Here is a 16,713-nt window from a genome sequence, read left to right as displayed (position 1 = left end):
AGAAGTGGAGTGGGAAGATCAAAAGACCACCTGGCAAAATGGCACGACCTAAAAGAATCCCACACCTTGTGTGACTGTGGAGCAGAACAGACAACTCCACATCTGTATGCTTGTCCATTATGCCCTGCCTCATGGACAGAGGAAGAATTGTTGGAAGCTACAGACAATGCTGTTGCTGTTGCCCATTTTTGGTCAGAAGATATTTAGCCACCCGCCCTCCTATTTTTTATCAGTTTTATACTAATTTGTGCAATGCTTTTGATATGAAATAAATAAACAAAAGATGGGTTGACATGTTCTTTGACACCTAGTTGGTCTAATTTAGGAGGCTCAAGTGTTTTAGGCCCTACTCTATACTCAAATTGAAGGTGGGAGTGCCAGGAGGTTTGCCTTCCAGCATCTCATATCCAAAAAAGGTCCCAATTCTGCCTAATGGTAGGGCTGCCCCACTCATAGTCCAATTCACAGGGATGGTTCAGACACACACCATAACAAGATCAGAAGACCAAAGTTATCATGCAGAATCAGCTTTATTCAAGACTGAAAGTTGGCAAATCCAAAAGGAACACAACAGTTCAGTAAAGGACAAATCATAAAGAGTACAGGTGAAGAAACAGCGTCTCCATTCAAGTTCTTGCATCCTATTCAGTACGACACTCACTGGAGTGGTTCAGGAATCCTACGGTGTGCTCAACAAGAAGGTCAAATACAGAGAAGAACATAAATAGAAGGAACAGATACATTTAGATGGAAAGCAGGATGGCGAAAGAGATGCATGAGCCTGGTTTCCACTGGTGCTGAACACTCTCCCAGCTTCCACGGACTTCGTCCAGCAAGAAGGTGCTCAACTCAGCTCAGGCTTGGGTGCTCCGTTGTGAGATATTCCGTCATTCCATTTTCTGGCCAAACGTCCATGAGAACTTATGAGCAGGGACCACAGATGGAGCCTTTCCTCACCAGGGATCCACGGCGACCCCCAAGATAACCCCCATGACGACTACCGTAGTATCCACCACCTAATCCACTCCCATATCCACTACCAAATCCACTACCTAATCCACTACCAAATCCACTGATGCCAACTCCACTAACAGCACATGGGGTGTGGCCTCCAACGAGAAGAGGCTCAGGGGTGGCAGAGATGATGGGGCCTGGGACAACGATCGCAAATGGTGCTGGGTCGATCACCATTTCTGATGGGGGAAGCTGGTTGATGCAGGATGGATGCACGCCGGAGAGCACTCCCAGACTGGCTGCATCTGCAATATAGCCGGAACCAAAGCCAGAGCTAGAACCAAAGCCAATGCCAGAACCAAGGCCAAAGCTTCTGCCTAAGCCTCTGGAGCCTCCGGATCCAAAGCCAACGACTGGAGCGGCTTCGCAGGATGGGACAGCAGAGGCAGGTCCACAGTAGGCCATTCTGTTGAGAGATTGAAGTCTGAAAAAAAATGGAGAGGGATCATGAGACATGCTAAGCAGAAGAAAACTACCAGTACAAACCAGTAATGGAACCAACAGTGGATTTCCTTCATTTCACCCCAGTCCCTACAAATGCATGGATTTGAACTGTGCTATCTAAATGGACCTTTGAAATCACTCCCAAAGCATCTGTCCCTAGTAGAACTCCAGTATCCAGATCTTCCAACAAAGTTGGAAGCCGGAAGGCTTTAATTCAAAAGCATGTAGTAGCGAACGCAACAAAGTTCCAACTGACGGTTTATTTCCCTCACACCAAAGTTCCAACTGACAGTTTATTTCGCTGCTCCCGTTTCCATGGCAAGCTTTTCCCAGATGTCAAATATACACAGGAAATGTCTATGTCATGGCCTTATTTCCTGGTTTGGTGTGCTTTGAAATCACTCCCAAAGCATCTGTCCCTAGTAGAACTCCAGTGTCCAGATCTTCCAACAAAGTTGGAAGGCTTTAATTCAAAAGCATGTAGTTGCGAACGCAACAAAGTTCCAACTGACGGTTTATTTCCCTCACACCAAAGTTCCAACTGACAGTTTATTTCCCTGCTCCCATTTCCATAGCAAGCCTTTCCCAGATGTCAAAAATACACAGGAAATGTCTATGTCATGGCCTTATTTCCTGGATTCACACCAAGCCAGGAAATAAGATCATGACACCCAGTTGTTTTATTCTCTGCAAGAGATTATTAGGAAGGTCTCAATATATATTTCTCCAAAAGCTGGGGACCTACGTGAGGCTATGATTCTGGGAATTAATGCAAATGCAATACATGGAAACACACAAAAGACCAACACAGCCATAGAATTATGTCACTAGTTAGCATCAAAACCAGTCTAAACAATTACTAACTCCTTAGTTAAGAGGAACGTCAACAGAAGGAGAATGTAGCTATGATATTTCCACCTACTGAAACACTTGGAGAAACTGGAAACATAATTTTCAATTACTGCATTTTCCATGCTTTCCCAAAACAATAAAGGATTTCTGATATATTTGCACACAGCGCTAGAGTTACAATGAGCTTACCTGCTCTTTGGAGGAAGACAAGTTGAACCGGCGAGTGGTTGTGAGATGAAGCTGTAGAGAGAGCTCGTCGTGGAGGTGCTTTTATACCATTTTCCCAGAATGAGCTGCCGCGTGGAAACGCCCGTTGTGTCCTGAGGTGGTAATAAGCTCCTATCAAAATTTTTGCATATGCATCATGACACCCATTTATCTTGATGACTCACAACAAACGAAGGAAATAATTAATATTTTGCCAGATCTTCAGATTATTCCAGAGCCGTCTCTGTGTACGATTTTGTTTTCTTTCTTCCTTTCCCGTAGGAATGGTATTCAGGGGTACCCTTAAAAGACTAGAAATCTTTGTGTCTCAACATCCCCAAACAGGATAAATGGGGGGGGGGGAGTGTTCCCCATAGTGAAATCCTTTAACCAAAATGGAGACTGTTGTCAAGGAGTCGGGAGAATTAATCCAGTAGTCCGGGGAATGAATATATGGCACAGCTGGCTGAGTGTCAGCTGCATTAAGACCACTCTGACCAAAAGATCATGAGTTCAAAGCCAGCCCGGATTGGAGTGGGTTTCCAACCAATTGTGTTGTCGACCTTTACAACCCGAAAGACAGTTGCATCTGTCAAGTAGGAAAATTAGGTACCACCTTAAAAAGTGTGGGGAGGCTAAATTAACTGATTTATGAGGCCATAAAGAAGACTCCAGCAAAAGCATTCCAGTGGGGAAGCATGCGGGGAATGCGGAAGTGCTTCATCAGTGTCGCCAGGGGCGGCTCATCCATTACGCGAAGTAAGCAGTCGCAGAACACTTTTTTTTGCCAGGGGTGCAGAGGCACCTCTGTAAATGCCCCTCGACCGCCACTTGAGGAGCGCCCCCTCAGCTCACAACAGCCCTAGCAGTCCGGGGGGAGCCTTGGCTTTCTTGCCTCGCTGCCAGGCGATCTTCTTCCCAAAGAGGCCGGGCCCTTGAGCCTCGCCTAGCCCCTCTCGTTCCTGTTCCACCTGGCCACCGGGTGCATGAGCAGAGCCGGCACTCAATCGTTCTCCGCGTTAGATCCCTTCCCCATGACCGATCCCCCGGCGCTCCACCCGCCTCCTCTCCTCTTCCCAATCCGCGGGTGGGCCAAGGGGCGGAGCCGCCGCGCCTGACTCACTTCGGGTCTGGAGGCATGTCTGAAGACCCCAGCATGCGCACCAAAGTCGCCTCTTCTCCTGACTTTCTCTTCAGCCATTGGGACCGAGAGAGAGAAAGAGAGAGAGAGCCCCTCCGGCTGGAGGTATCTCCCACCTCCGCTCCCTCCTTTGTTTTTGTGCCTACCTTCAGGAAAGGTGGGCATCTCCACCTCTCTCTCTCTCTCTCTTTCTCTCTCTCTCTCGGTCCCAATGGCTGAGGAGCAAGTCAGGAGAAGAGGTGACTTTTGGTGCACACACCGGGGTCTTCAGGCATGCCTCCGGACTCAAAGCGAGCCAGGCAAGGGAGCAAGTGCGGCAAGTGTAGTTACTGGGATGTATAGTTCACCTACAATCAAAGAGCATTCTGAACTCCACCAATGATGGAATTGAACCAAATATGGCACACAGAACTCCCATGACGAACAGAAAATATATATCAATAATTGGTTGGGGGGGGGGAGCAAAATACTGTTTGCTTACCGTTGAAAATTACCTAGGGCCGCCTCTGAGTGTCGCAGATGGACAATGAAAGCGACAGCTCCCCTGGCAGCCAGAAAAAGTTAATAGCCTCTGTGTATGTCTGTATATGTCTGTATGTAAAAAATTGGCATTGAATGTTTGCCATATATGTGTAAAAGCTGTAAACAAATAAAAATAAATAACACTGGGGACCGGCTCAATGGAGTGGAAGTGGTGGGATCCTTAGGTGGGAGTGACCATACGCTTCTGAAGTTTGAGATACAGAGGAAAGGGGAAACCAAAGACCTCATCATGTTGTTCATTCGTTCAGTCATCTCCGACTCTTCGTGACCTCATGGACCAGCCCATGCCAGGGCTCCCTGTCAGCCGTCACCACCCCCAGCTCCTTCAAGGTCAATCCAGACACTTCAAGGATGCCATCCATCCATCTTGCCCTTGGTCGGCCCCTCTTCCTTTTGCCTTCCACTTTCCCCAGCATCATTGTCTGCTCTAGGCTTTGCTGTCTCCTCATGATGTGGCCAAAGGACTTCATCTTGCCCTCTAGTCTCCTTCCCTCCAATGAGCAGTTGGGCTTTCTTTCCTGGAGGATGGACTGGTTGGATCTTCTCACAGTCCAAGGCACTCTCAGCACTTTCCTCCAACACCACAGCTCAAAAGCATCGATCTTCCTTCGCTCAGCCTTCCCTAAGGTCCAGCTCTCACATCCGTAGGTGACTCCAGGGAAGACCATGGCTTTGACTAGGCAATGGATCTTGGTTGCCAGTCTGATGTCTCTACTGTTTACTATTTTATCGAGACTTGACATTGCTCTCCTCCCAAGAAGGAAGCGTCTTCTGATTTCCTGGCCACAGTCTGCATCTGCACTCATCTTTGCACCTAGAGATACAAACCCTGTCACGGCCTCCACATTTTCTCCCTCTATTTCCCAGTTGTCAATCATTCTTGTTGCCATAATCTTGGTTTTCTTGATGTTTAGCTGCAACCCGGCTTTTGCGCTTTCTTCTTTCACCTTGATGAGAAGGCTCCTCAGCTCCTCCTCGCTTTCGGCCATCAGAGTGGTGTCATCTGCATATCTGAGGTTGTTAATGTTTCTTCCAGCAATTTTCACCCCAGCTTTGCATTCCTCAAGCCCCACACATCCTCACATGATGTGTTCTGCATACAAGTTGAATAGGTTGGGTGAGAGGATGCAGCCTTGCCGGACGCTTTTCCCAATCTTGAACCCATCTCCTGTTCCGTGGTCAGTTCTGACTGTTGCTACTTGGTCCTTGGTCAAATTCCTCAGGAGAGAGGGAAGGGGGCTTGGGATGCCCATCCCACCAAGAACTTGCCACAATTTATTATCATACTTACCTTTTTTTTAGCATCCTGGGGCACTAAAGGGTCAGTCCAAAAACAGATGGACACACTGCCCATCACATGACATTGCTGGACTTCCTGTTGAAGCCCCATCCCAAACTGGAGTGGAAGTGGTGGGATCCCTAGGAGGAATCCTGTGTTGTGCTGGCTCCAACAGAGCCCTGGAGACTATAACTTGGAGCAATGGGTTCAAATTACAGGAAAGGAGATACCACTTGAACGTTACTGACTGTAAGAGCTGTTCAATAGGCCTGGGTAACAACGGAAAAAATTGTTTCTAAAATCGATTCGTTTTTTCGGGTTTTTTGCGTTTCGATATTTAAAAGAATTCCGAAATTTTCCTTAAAAAAAATTCGATATTTACGAAATTTCGTAAATGGTAAAAAAAATTACAAAACAATAACAAAACAATAACGAATCGATTCGTTAATGGCGGCCGCGATCGCGCAATACTCTAAAAAAACTTCTGAAGCTTCCCTCTCCCTCTGTTGTTGACTGTTGGTGTGATATTATAATTTTTTTTCACTAATTAAACAAAAAACAACTATAAAACTTGCCCCAGACATGCGGAAATAATAACGAAACAACCTCAAACCAATAACGAAACGAATACATAATGAAATACGAAGCATTTACGAAACGAATTGAAAAATTAATTTTGTTTTTAAGTTGCTCCAGAATGGTTCGTTATCGCTTCGTTAACAAAAAAAATAACGAATTTTAACAAATTACGAATTAACGAAACGAAACCGCCCAGCCCTACTGTTCAACAGTAGAACTCTCTGCCTTGGAATGTGGTGGAGGCTCCTTCTTTGGAGGATTTTAGACCAAAGCTGGATGGCCATCTGTCAGGGGTACTTTGATTGTGCTTTTCCTTCATAGCAGGGGGTTGGATTAGATGGCCCATGTGGCCTCTTCCGATGCTATGATTCTATAAATGTCTCCCCCAATGAGGGGCATTTTCAGATGGACATTCCAGAAGAAGCCAACGCAATTTCCCGAAATCTTGTCACCTTCGTCAGGAAGGATGTGGTATAGGACATCCCAACATGGGATCCCAAATAAGTTTCAGTGACACACACCTACCGAAATGTTAATTTCTTTATCTGATTCCCAGCAACACAACACAACATACTTTGATGTTAGATGGGGAAGCACATTTGTTGCTAAGTTGACTTGTTCCCGTCACGGTAATTTAAGGAAACAAGGCGATATCCCAGATAAGGAGAACAAAAGCTGCAATTAAAGCCAATTTCTGCCCTGAATCCAAAATGTTTGCAGAAATCAATACAACACAGACTTTCTCAAGATCCCTTTTGGATGAGTTAGAGAGTGGGAAACGGCAAATCAATTTCCAGTTGCTGCTCTCATAGCATGGTTTTGATCCATGATCCATCTCTGGAAGGACCAAAAATGGATTTGCTCCAGAATCATCTCCATGCTTTGTTTAGAGATGCAGGGAAGAACATTAGATGTGGGAATCTGATCTACAGGACCAAAGCATATGATGCAAATATTTCTTTCCATGTTAGTCCAAGAATTTGGATGTTGTCAACAGTTTTGGAAAGCTATCAAAAGTCTCCTCCAGCACAAAACACAATCAACAGCTGACGGAAGAGGAAGACATCAAAGTACAAGCATTATCCCGACCACAAAGTGCTTAAATGCTGCTGACTCTGCCAGCTACCCATGGAGAACTATGCTTAGGGTTGGCACACAAAATCTGCTTTTTCCCACATTCAGATTTCTTGCATCTTATGCTGAAGTCAACACTGCATATCCCATGCCTGTCTCCATTGGGGTTCAAAGAAACACAGGAAGCCATATCTAATGTTACCAATGTGGAACATTATCAGTGGACAGTTAGGTCACTTTACTTAGGCGATTCCTTGTAGTTCGAGGTTGATGATCCTCCAAATGTAGTGTTTTGGTGGTGGGTCTGTAGGTGGTTGTGGAGCCCTATTCCTGATCTCGATCTTCTCCCGCAGTGAGGACATTGGTTTCCAGATGGAAGGTGGTCCCAGTCAGGGTTGGCTTGACGTGCCTTCTTCTTGGCACGTTTCTCCTTTTCGCAGCAATGCTGGTCACAGCTGACCTCCAGTTAGAGTGCTCAAGGGCCAAGGCTTCCCAGTTCTGTGTCTATACCACAATTTTTGAGGTTGGCTTTGAACCCATCTTTAAATCTCTTTTCCTGTCCACCAACATACAGTTTTCTGTTCTTGAGTTTGGAATAAAGTAACTGCTTTGCGAGATGGTGATTGGGTATTCAGACAACATGGCTGGTCCAGTGGAGTTGATGGCGGAGGACCATCGCTTCAATGCTGGTGGTCTTTGCTTCTTCCAGCACACTGACATTTGTCCGCCTGTCTTCCCAAGAGATTTGCAGGATTTTTCGGAGGCAGCGCTGATGGAATCGTTCCAGGAGTTGCATGTGATGTCTGTAGACCAGTGGTTCTCAACCTGGGGTCCCCAGATGTTTTTGGCCTCCAACTCCCAGAAATCCTAACTTACATCTCCCAAATTACATCTAATTTTCCATAGCATTCAGCTATGACAGTTGATGCAATGTCAAACTGCATTCGTTCTATAGTGTGGATCAGTTGTTCTCAACCTATGGGTTCCCAGATGTTCTGGCCTTCCAGAAATCCTAACAGCTGGTAAACTGGCTGGGATTTCTGGGAGTTGTAGGCCAAAAGCATCTGGGGACCCCAGGTTGAGAACCATTGCTGTAGATTGTTCACATCTCGCAGACGTATAGCAGGGTTGGGAGGACAATAGCTTTATAAACAAGCACCTTGGTCTCCCTACGGATGTCCCGGACCTCAAACACTCTCTGCTTCATTCGGAAAAAAGCTGCATTCGCAGAGCTCAGGTGGTGTTGTATTTCAGTGTCAATGTTGACATTTGTGGAGAGGTGGCTGCCAAGTTAGGTCAATATGATGATGATGATGGTGAAGATAATGACAATGATATTTATTTGTAGATGGATGTTATCCTTGAAGTGACTGGCTTGACCTTGAAGGAGCTGAAGTAGTGACGACTGACAGAGAGCTCTGGCATGGACTGATCCATGAGGTCACGAAGAGTCAGAAATGACTGAACGAATAAACAACAAAGTTCATAACTGATTTCATACAAAAGTTGAAAATGTCATAAATACCGATAATATTCCAACCAATTAAAATATATCCTGACACCTTGTTAGACGATTATGAACTTGTACTCTATGCTTACGACATCCTTCGGTTTTCTCATTTATGATTGTGGAACCCACCAAAAAATCCAGCCAGGGATAGAGTTCTGGTTGATGGTTGACACTGAAGAAGGATGTGTCCATCAACCTCCAAAATGTCATAACTACCAATAATATTCCAACGAATTAAAATGTATCCTGACACCTTGTTAGACGGTTATGAACTCATAATTCATGCTTATGGCATCCTTCCATTTTCTCATTTATGATTGTGGAACCCACCAAAAAAAATCCAGCCAGGGATAGAGTTCTGGTTGATGGTTGACACTGAAGAATGATGTGTCCATCAAACTCCAAAATGTCATAACTACCAATAATATTCCAACCAATTAAAATGTATCCTGACACCTTGTTAGATGGTTATGAACTCATAATTCATGCTTACGACATCCTTCGGTTTTCTCATTTATGATTGTGGAACCCACCTTAAAATCCAGCCAGGGATAGAGTTCTGGCTGATGGTTGACACTGAAGGATGATGTGTCCGTCAACCTCCCACCAGACAGAAATGGTTCAATGAAGAATAACATCAGGGTCCCTTAGAAGTCTCTGTTTCTGGATTTTAACATGGGTGGTCAGATCTAGAGACTGTCCAATGCAGGATCTGAGTCAAGGTCTCTTAGAAGTCTCTGGTTCTGGATTTTAACATGGTTGGTCAGATGTAGAGACTGTCCAATGCAGGATCTGAGTCAGGGTCCCTTAGAAGTCTCTATTTCTGGATTTTAACATGGGTGGTCAGATCTAGAGACTGTCCAATGCAGGATCTGAGTCAGGGTCCCTTTGAAGTCTCTGTTTCTGGATTTTAACATGGGTGGTCAGATCTAGAGACTGTCCAATGCGGGATCTGAGTCATAGCCATTGAAAAAAAGCTATGTAAAGACAACACACAATATACCACATTACATAAGACCCCTTTCCTTGAGTCATCAGTCTACAACAGTGGTTCTCAGCCTGTGGGTCCCCAGGTGTTTTGACCCACAACTCCCAGAAATCCCAGCCAGTTTACCAGCTGTTATGATTTCTAGGAGTTGAAGGCCAAAACATCTGGGGCCCACAGGGTGAGAACCACTGGTCTTCACTTGGAGAAGTCTTTCTCCTTAAGAGGAGGAGCCTGGGAGCATCCAACAAGAAGCCCTCCTTCCATGTTCTCATCAAATGTACCTATGAGGGTGGTGGGACTACAACTTGGTTACTAACTATACCTACTGAAGGATTATCAAAATTACAGAAAAGTAACATCTTCTGGCCATAGTAGATAACAGAAGCCAACATCCCAAGTTTTGGTCCTGGGGTGAAAGATGGAATCAGTGAATTAATGCCAGGCGTGGGCAAACTTCAAGCCTTCCAAGTGTTTTGGTCTTCAACTCCCACCATTTCTATCAGCCTACTGTTAGGAATGGTGGGAGTTGAAGACCAAAACTCCTGGAGGGCCGAAGTTTGCCCAAGCCTGATCTATGGATGGGGTCAAGTCAACAGGCGACTTGACAGAACATACAAAAATATTCACTTGTTGTTCTCCTTCCATCAACCTATTCAAGTCAATGGAAAGAGGAGGATAAGCCTGAATGAAAATCCACACAGGATAGACAAGACGAAAGGAAATGATTCTGCACTATCTCTTTGTCCTCCCTTGTAAGGAGCTGATGGCAGCACAAGTTTGGGCTCTGATTACTCTGGAGTCATTAAAGTAATTTTGCAGGTGATTTCGGAGCGTCATTCATTAAGAGCTTAATTGTAACGGGATGTCACTCAGCCCTGAAGGACCTCGCCAAAACAGTATAAAAGCCCTTGCCTCTTCACAGTCCTTTATCGGCTTCATCGCTTGTCTTCTACTCATTCAAGGTACTGGTAAGCATGGCTTATTCACTGCACTTAAATCTGTGTGTTCTTGTAGTATTTTATTATGTTAGCTTAATGTTCTGAGATCTAAATCCTATTGCTTAGTCCCAACTGAGGCAGACTCACTAAATTAAGTTGGAATGGAAGGACAACTCGTAACTAAATAAGACTCAGTAAGTCATCTCAAGTTGGGGTGAAATGATTCTACTAATATCTCAAGGATTCTACATGTATTTGTGTTTTATATGTCTGAAGAAGACTTCCTATAGAACCTTTCTTGGTCTTTGAATCTTTGGAGATGTTGTGATGCACCAAACCTTTGGAGATGTTGTGATGCACCAAACCAACATCATGTTTCCATCATACTGCAGCTCGTATGTTTCTAAGATTGATCTAACTCAATGATCTAACTTTCTTGGTCTTTGAATCTTTGGAGATGTTGTGATGCACCAAACCAACATCATGTTTCCATCTAACTGCAGCTCGTATGTCTCTAACTCAATGGAAGAGTTCTTCTTTTAGGAAGCTGGAGTAGTAGTTTGGTGGTGGTGGGGTAAGTAGACTCAGCTTGATGAGCTTTTGGTATCTTCCATGATCCCTCTCTTGTCCTTCCAGACTCACCTCCATCACTCAACACCATGGCCAACTGTGGACCTGCCTCTGCTGTCCCATCTTGTGAAGCCACTCCATCCGTTGCCTTTGGATCCGGAGGCTCCCGAGGATTTGGAAGAAGCTATGGTTATGGCTCTACCTTTGGCTTCGGCAACGGAATCGGCTCTGGTTATAGCCTTGGGGGCAACATTGCAGATGCAGCCAGTTTGGGAGTCCTCTCCGGAGTGCAGCCATCTTGCATCAACCAGCTCCCCGCATCAGAAGTTGTGGTCAACCCACCCCCATTTGTGATCACCGTCCCAGGCCCCATCATCGTTGCCACCCCTGACCCTATTCAAGTTGGAGGATATGCCCCCTGTGCTGTTGGTGGCGTCGGCATCAGTGGGTTTGGTAATGGATTAGGTAGTGGATTTGGCAGTGGATTAGGTAGTGGATACCACAGTGGGCATTTGGGTGGGTTTCTTGGGAACCATTCCGGATTGCAGGGAAGAAGAGGCAACATCTGTGGCCCCTGCGCGTAAATTCTCATGGACTTTTGGCCCAGAAAACATAACAACGGATCAGGCCTTCTTTGGTTTAGCTGTGTCGCACACCTACTTTCTGGATGAAGTCCATGGGAGCCGGGACAGTGTTTGGCATCTATGAGAATGAGGCCACCCACCTCTCTTTTCACCCTTCTGCTTTCAGTCTATAAGTTCCTACTGTTTGTTTACTTGCCACTCTTCGGCTAAACAAAACAAAAAGCATAGCATCCTTGAATCTATCCTGTGAATGTATCTACCTATGTTCAATGAGTAAATTGGAGACAATGTCATAACTGTAACCATGTGGTGGAAAAGCTGTTTATTCACCCACGTTCTTTGTGATTTGTTTTCATCCCAAATTGGACTACTTTCAGTCTTTAATAAAACTGATTCTGCATGATAAAACTGTGTTTTTGCTTTTGTTCCAACTCAAGATTGCAAGCCTAATTCCATGCCCTCGACCAAGAGAGGGTCAGCTCTACCATTGCTGGGACATGGTCAATATCAGGTTTAGGAGGGCAAAATTAATGCAATTTGATACCACTTTAATAATCATGGCTCAATGTTATGGAGTCATTGCAGTTGTAGTTTTACGAGGGGCTGCTGATAAGTCTTTGGCTTTACCGAGAAAGAAATGAGATAGGAAGATAAAACTTTACATTTATTCCACATCCTCTCCACTGATATCAACACACTTCTTGCATCGGTATTCCAAGTTCTGTAAGCCTTGCAAAAAAAAAAAGGATTTTGGTTGTGCCTCAAACCAGTCATCCGTAGCAGCCATGGCATCAGAAATGGTGTGGAATTTGGGACCCTTGAGGTGTTTCTTCAGGTTTGGAAACAGATCATAGTCACAGGGAGCTAGATCCGGTGAATAAGGTGGGTGGTCAACCAGCTGGAAGTCTAGCTCCACCAGTCTGGCCATGGTCGCTTGTGCAGTGTGAGCAAAGATGTTGTCTTGTAGGAACGTGATTCCTTTGGACAGCTTTCCATGCCTTATGACCTTCAGAACTGCCTTCAACTGGTCCAAAAGTTCAGTGTCATACCTTGCATTGATGGTGGAACCATTTTGAAGGTAGTCCACTAGCAGCACGCCCTCCTTGTCTGAGAACAAAGACGCCATCACCTTAGTGGCTGATGTTTGCACCCTGAATTTCTTTGGATGAGGAGAACCATGGTGCCTCCACTCTTTTGACTGCTCCTTGATTTCAGAGTCATACAAATTACTTACTTACTTACTTACTTAGGCGATCCCTCGTTGGACGAGTAAGATGTTCTTCCATCATGGGTTTCCTTGTGGGTCCGTATGTGGCTGTGGAGTCCTATCATACAAATTAATCCAGGTCTCATCCATTGTTGTTGTTCATTCGTTCAGTCATTTCCGATTCTTTGTGACCTCATGGACCAGCACACGCCAGAGCTCCCTGTCGGCCCTCACCACACCCAGCTCCTTCAAGGTCAAGCCAGTCACTTCAAGGATCGCATCCATCCATCTTGCCCTTGGTCGGCCCCTCTTCCTTTTCCCTTTCATTTTCCCCAGCATCATTGTCTTCTCTAAGCTTTCCTTTCTTCTCATGATGTGGCCAAAGTACTTCATCTTGGCCTCTACTATCCTTCCCTCCAATGAGTAGTTGGGCTTTATTTCCTGAAGTATGGACTGGTTGGATGTTCTCATGGTCCAAGGCACTCTCAGAACTTTCCTCAGAAACATCTCCCTTCCTTCGCTCAGTCTTCCCTAAGGTCCAGCTCTCACATCCGTAGGTGACGATGGGGAATACCATTGCTTTGACTATGTGATCTTTGTTGCCAGTGTGATGTCTCTACTAGGCTTGGGTAACCACGGAAAAATTTGGTTCTAAACTCGTTTTGTTTTTAGGGGGCCCTTGCGTTTCGTTTTTTTTAATAATTCCAAAATTTTCCTTTTAAAAATTCCGAAATATACAAAATTTCGTAAAATTACGAATTGATTTGTTAATGGCGGACGCGATTGCACAATATGCTAAAAAAAACCTCCAAATGGGACAGGAGGAACTTCTGAAGCTTCCCTCTCCCTCTGTTGTTGACTGTTGGTGTGATAAAACAAACAACAACTATAAAACTTGCACCAGACATGCGAAAATAATTACGAAACAATTACAAAATAATTCCGAAATAATTACGAAATAAATTGAAAAAATTGTTTCGAATCTAATTTACTCCTCACAGTAGTCCTGCATGGCTCAATACTCAATCGTAAGCTAATTTAAATATGAATTAATAACGAATTACGAAATTAACGAACGAAACCGCCCAAGCCTAGTCTCTACTCTTCACTATTTTATTGAGATTGGACATTGCTCTCCTCCCAAGAAGTAAGCGAGTCTCCTGATTTCCTGGTTGCAGTCTGCGTTTGCACTCATCTTTGCACCTAGAAATACAAAGTCTGTTATGGCCTCCACATTTTATTTCCCAGTTGTCAATCATTCTTGTTGCCATAATTTTGGTTTTTTTTAATGTTTAACTGCAACCCAGCTTTTGCGCTTTCTTCTTTCACCTTGATTAGAAGGCTTCTCAGCTCCTCCTCGCTTTCGGCCATCATCCATCGTGGCCAATCAATCCAGGAAGTCCTTATCAGTCTGGAAACGCTGACAAACGGACCGGGAAGTTTTCACTTGCATACTTTTCTGATCTGTTGTCAAACATTTGGGGACCCACTTTGCAAGAAGCTTCTTCATGTTCAAATGTTCATGGATAATGACACAAACACTTTCACGAGAAATCTGCTATTCCTTTAGCTGGAATTCACCGATTCTCCAGTATGAGGTTGTGCATACCATCGGGGATCTCCAGAAAAACAACCACTCCCGGTCGTCCAGGACGTTCCTCATCATTGGTGCTGAAGTGGCACATTTTAAATTTAGCAACCCAGTTCTTAACTATAGAATATGAAGGGCATTGATCTCCCAACGTCTGCGACATATCACCATGAAGATCCTTGGTGGACTTTCCTTGCAGAAACACGAATTTTATCACTCCTCTGCTCTCATTTGCTATGAATATCGCCTTAGATCCAGCCATTTTGTTTTCCCGCGTGCCTAGATCAATGTTGCCATAAGTTACAAGCACAAAATTTTGCAAACATATATGAGACACATAGGGCTTTCATGTGATGTGACATTCGTTACTATAGAAACAAAAAAGAACACAAAGCCAAAGATTTATTAGCAGCCCCTCGTACATGATCTTAAGCTTTCTCTGCTCCCCAAATTACATCTCCTAACGTCCCATAGCATTTAGCTATGACAGTTGATGCAATGTCAAACTTCATTCATTCTATAGTGTAGATCAGTTGTTCTCAACCTATGGGTCCCCAGATGTTCTGGCTTTCCAGAAATCCTAACAGCTGGTGAACTGGCTGGGATTTCTGGGAGATGTAGCCAAAATACCTGGAGACCCACAGGTTGAGAACCACTGGTGTAGATGTACCCAAAGTCCTGTAGGTGAAACTCAACTAGAGTTTATTGAATGGTTGGTCAACACCACTTGGCTCTCAATAGTTTGTAAAGACATCTTGCGCCTTCATCTTGGCCCTTCTTTTGTGTTGGTTGTGTGCCTTCAAGTCATATTTGTGTAAGTTTTTCTCCCTCTGAAATTCTGGGAATGGAATTTGCCAAAGATCACCCATCAACGCAATCCATAACATGCCTAAGGTTCCTAAATAAGCTTCCACCTTCCACATCCTCAGGAGTTACAGCATTTAAAAGTAAAGAACCAAGTCTCTGGAACATTACAGTTTCACACCGTTTCCCTATAAGCACCATCATCTCCTTCCTTGTCTTTCTTTAGAGTAGGACACATAATCCGTTTCTCACAAATGAATTCATGAAGCCTTAATTTATTTATGTATTTCCACCTTGTCCAGTTCATATCCATAGTCACAGTCCCTTATTCATCTGCCATATTGCCCGAACGCCTGGTCCCACATCCATGTTTTTAATTTCTTTCTGAAGGAAAGGAGGGATGTTGCTGATCAGATCTCCCCGGGGAGTGAATTCCAAAGGTGAGGGGCCACCACTGAGAAGGCCCTGCTCCTCGTCCCCGCCAATCTCACTTGTGACAGAGGCAGGGTCGAGAGCAGGGCCTCCCCAGAGGATCTCAGACTCCGAGATGGGACGTAAAGGGAGATGCGTTCGGACAGATACGCTGGGCCGGAACCGTATAGGGTTTTGTAGGTCAAAACCAGCACTTTGAATTGTGCTCGGAACTGGATCGGCAGCCAGTGGAGCTGATATATTCCACCCTTCTCACCTCGAAGGGGACTCAGAGCGGAACCCAGAATATTCAATGCCGTTATACACTGACAAGACAGACATCTATACATAGTAGAGATATATATAGGCGTTTCTCATCTTCGGCATCTTGGAGGCTATACTCAGTTCCAGCCACCGGGGAATGCTGTCGCTGCCAAAGTTCTTCCCTTCCAAAGAGCTTTGTTTGTAAACTTCCTCCTTGATCAAATTTATGTGGGGGAGCCCATGCTCACTCCCTTATCTGGAGAGAGTTTTTGCTGGCCAAGTAGCAACTCATGTGGTATAGAACATCTCTGGGTAAAGTCCATAATGATTTTATGTGTCCCACTTACCTTTGGCTGGTCCATGAGGTCACAAAGAGTCGGAAATGACTGAACAAATGAACAACAACAAAACTTACCTTTGATGTGTTTGGGCTGGAGCAACACACCTACCAAAATGTGCACACATGAAGTATTTGGAAAGTCCTTTGATGCCCTTATAAGCTTCCCAACAAAACAAGACAACATATTGTCTGTGCCCTGAAGTTAAATCAGGTGATGGATTTGTTGTCAGATTGGCTTGTTCCCATTAGACAAATCCAAAGAAAACAAGATGATACCCCAGAGAAAGGGAAGAAAAGCTGTCATCAAAGAAAGTACTACTGAAAACACAACATGCCTGCAGAAACCGATGTAACCCATGGATTGTCTGCATTT

The 16,713-nt window shown here is 44.7% G+C and overlaps 2 protein-coding genes across 3 annotated transcripts; one reads left to right on the top strand and one right to left on the bottom strand.

Moving 5' to 3' along the window:
- Positions 1-511: 511 nt before the first annotated feature.
- Positions 512-2,592, bottom strand: LOC132764586 (claw keratin-like). Its single transcript, XM_060758611.2, has 2 exons — positions 2,500-2,592; positions 512-1,438 (listed from the first exon to the last, which is right to left on the bottom strand). Exon 2 carries the CDS (start codon positions 1,417-1,419, stop codon positions 922-924), a length of 498 nt encoding a protein of 165 aa, XP_060614594.2. The 5' UTR covers positions 1,420-1,438; positions 2,500-2,592; the 3' UTR covers positions 512-921.
- Positions 2,593-10,520: 7,928 nt separating this feature from the next.
- On the top strand, positions 10,521-12,131 carry LOC132764483 (scale keratin-like). Of its 2 annotated transcripts, none has more exons than XM_060758513.2 (2): positions 10,521-10,593; positions 11,206-12,131. In XM_060758513.2, exon 2 carries the CDS (start codon positions 11,229-11,231, stop codon positions 11,721-11,723), a length of 495 nt encoding a protein of 164 aa, XP_060614496.2. In that variant the 5' UTR covers positions 10,521-10,593; positions 11,206-11,228; the 3' UTR covers positions 11,724-12,131. The 2 variants fall into 2 exon arrangements, with proteins under 2 accessions (XP_060614496.2, XP_060614495.2); XM_060758512.2 differs by having other exon boundaries at positions 10,534-10,599.
- Positions 12,132-16,713: the final 4,582 nt, after the last annotated feature.

The sequence above is a fragment of the Anolis sagrei genome, chromosome 12 (assembly GCF_037176765.1).
Source record: "Anolis sagrei isolate rAnoSag1 chromosome 12, rAnoSag1.mat, whole genome shotgun sequence".
In the NCBI taxonomy this organism is placed as follows: domain Eukaryota; kingdom Metazoa; phylum Chordata; class Lepidosauria; order Squamata; family Dactyloidae; genus Anolis; species Anolis sagrei.
The sequence above is the reverse complement of the archived record's forward strand: the minus strand, read 5'-3'. Positions and strand labels throughout refer to the sequence as shown.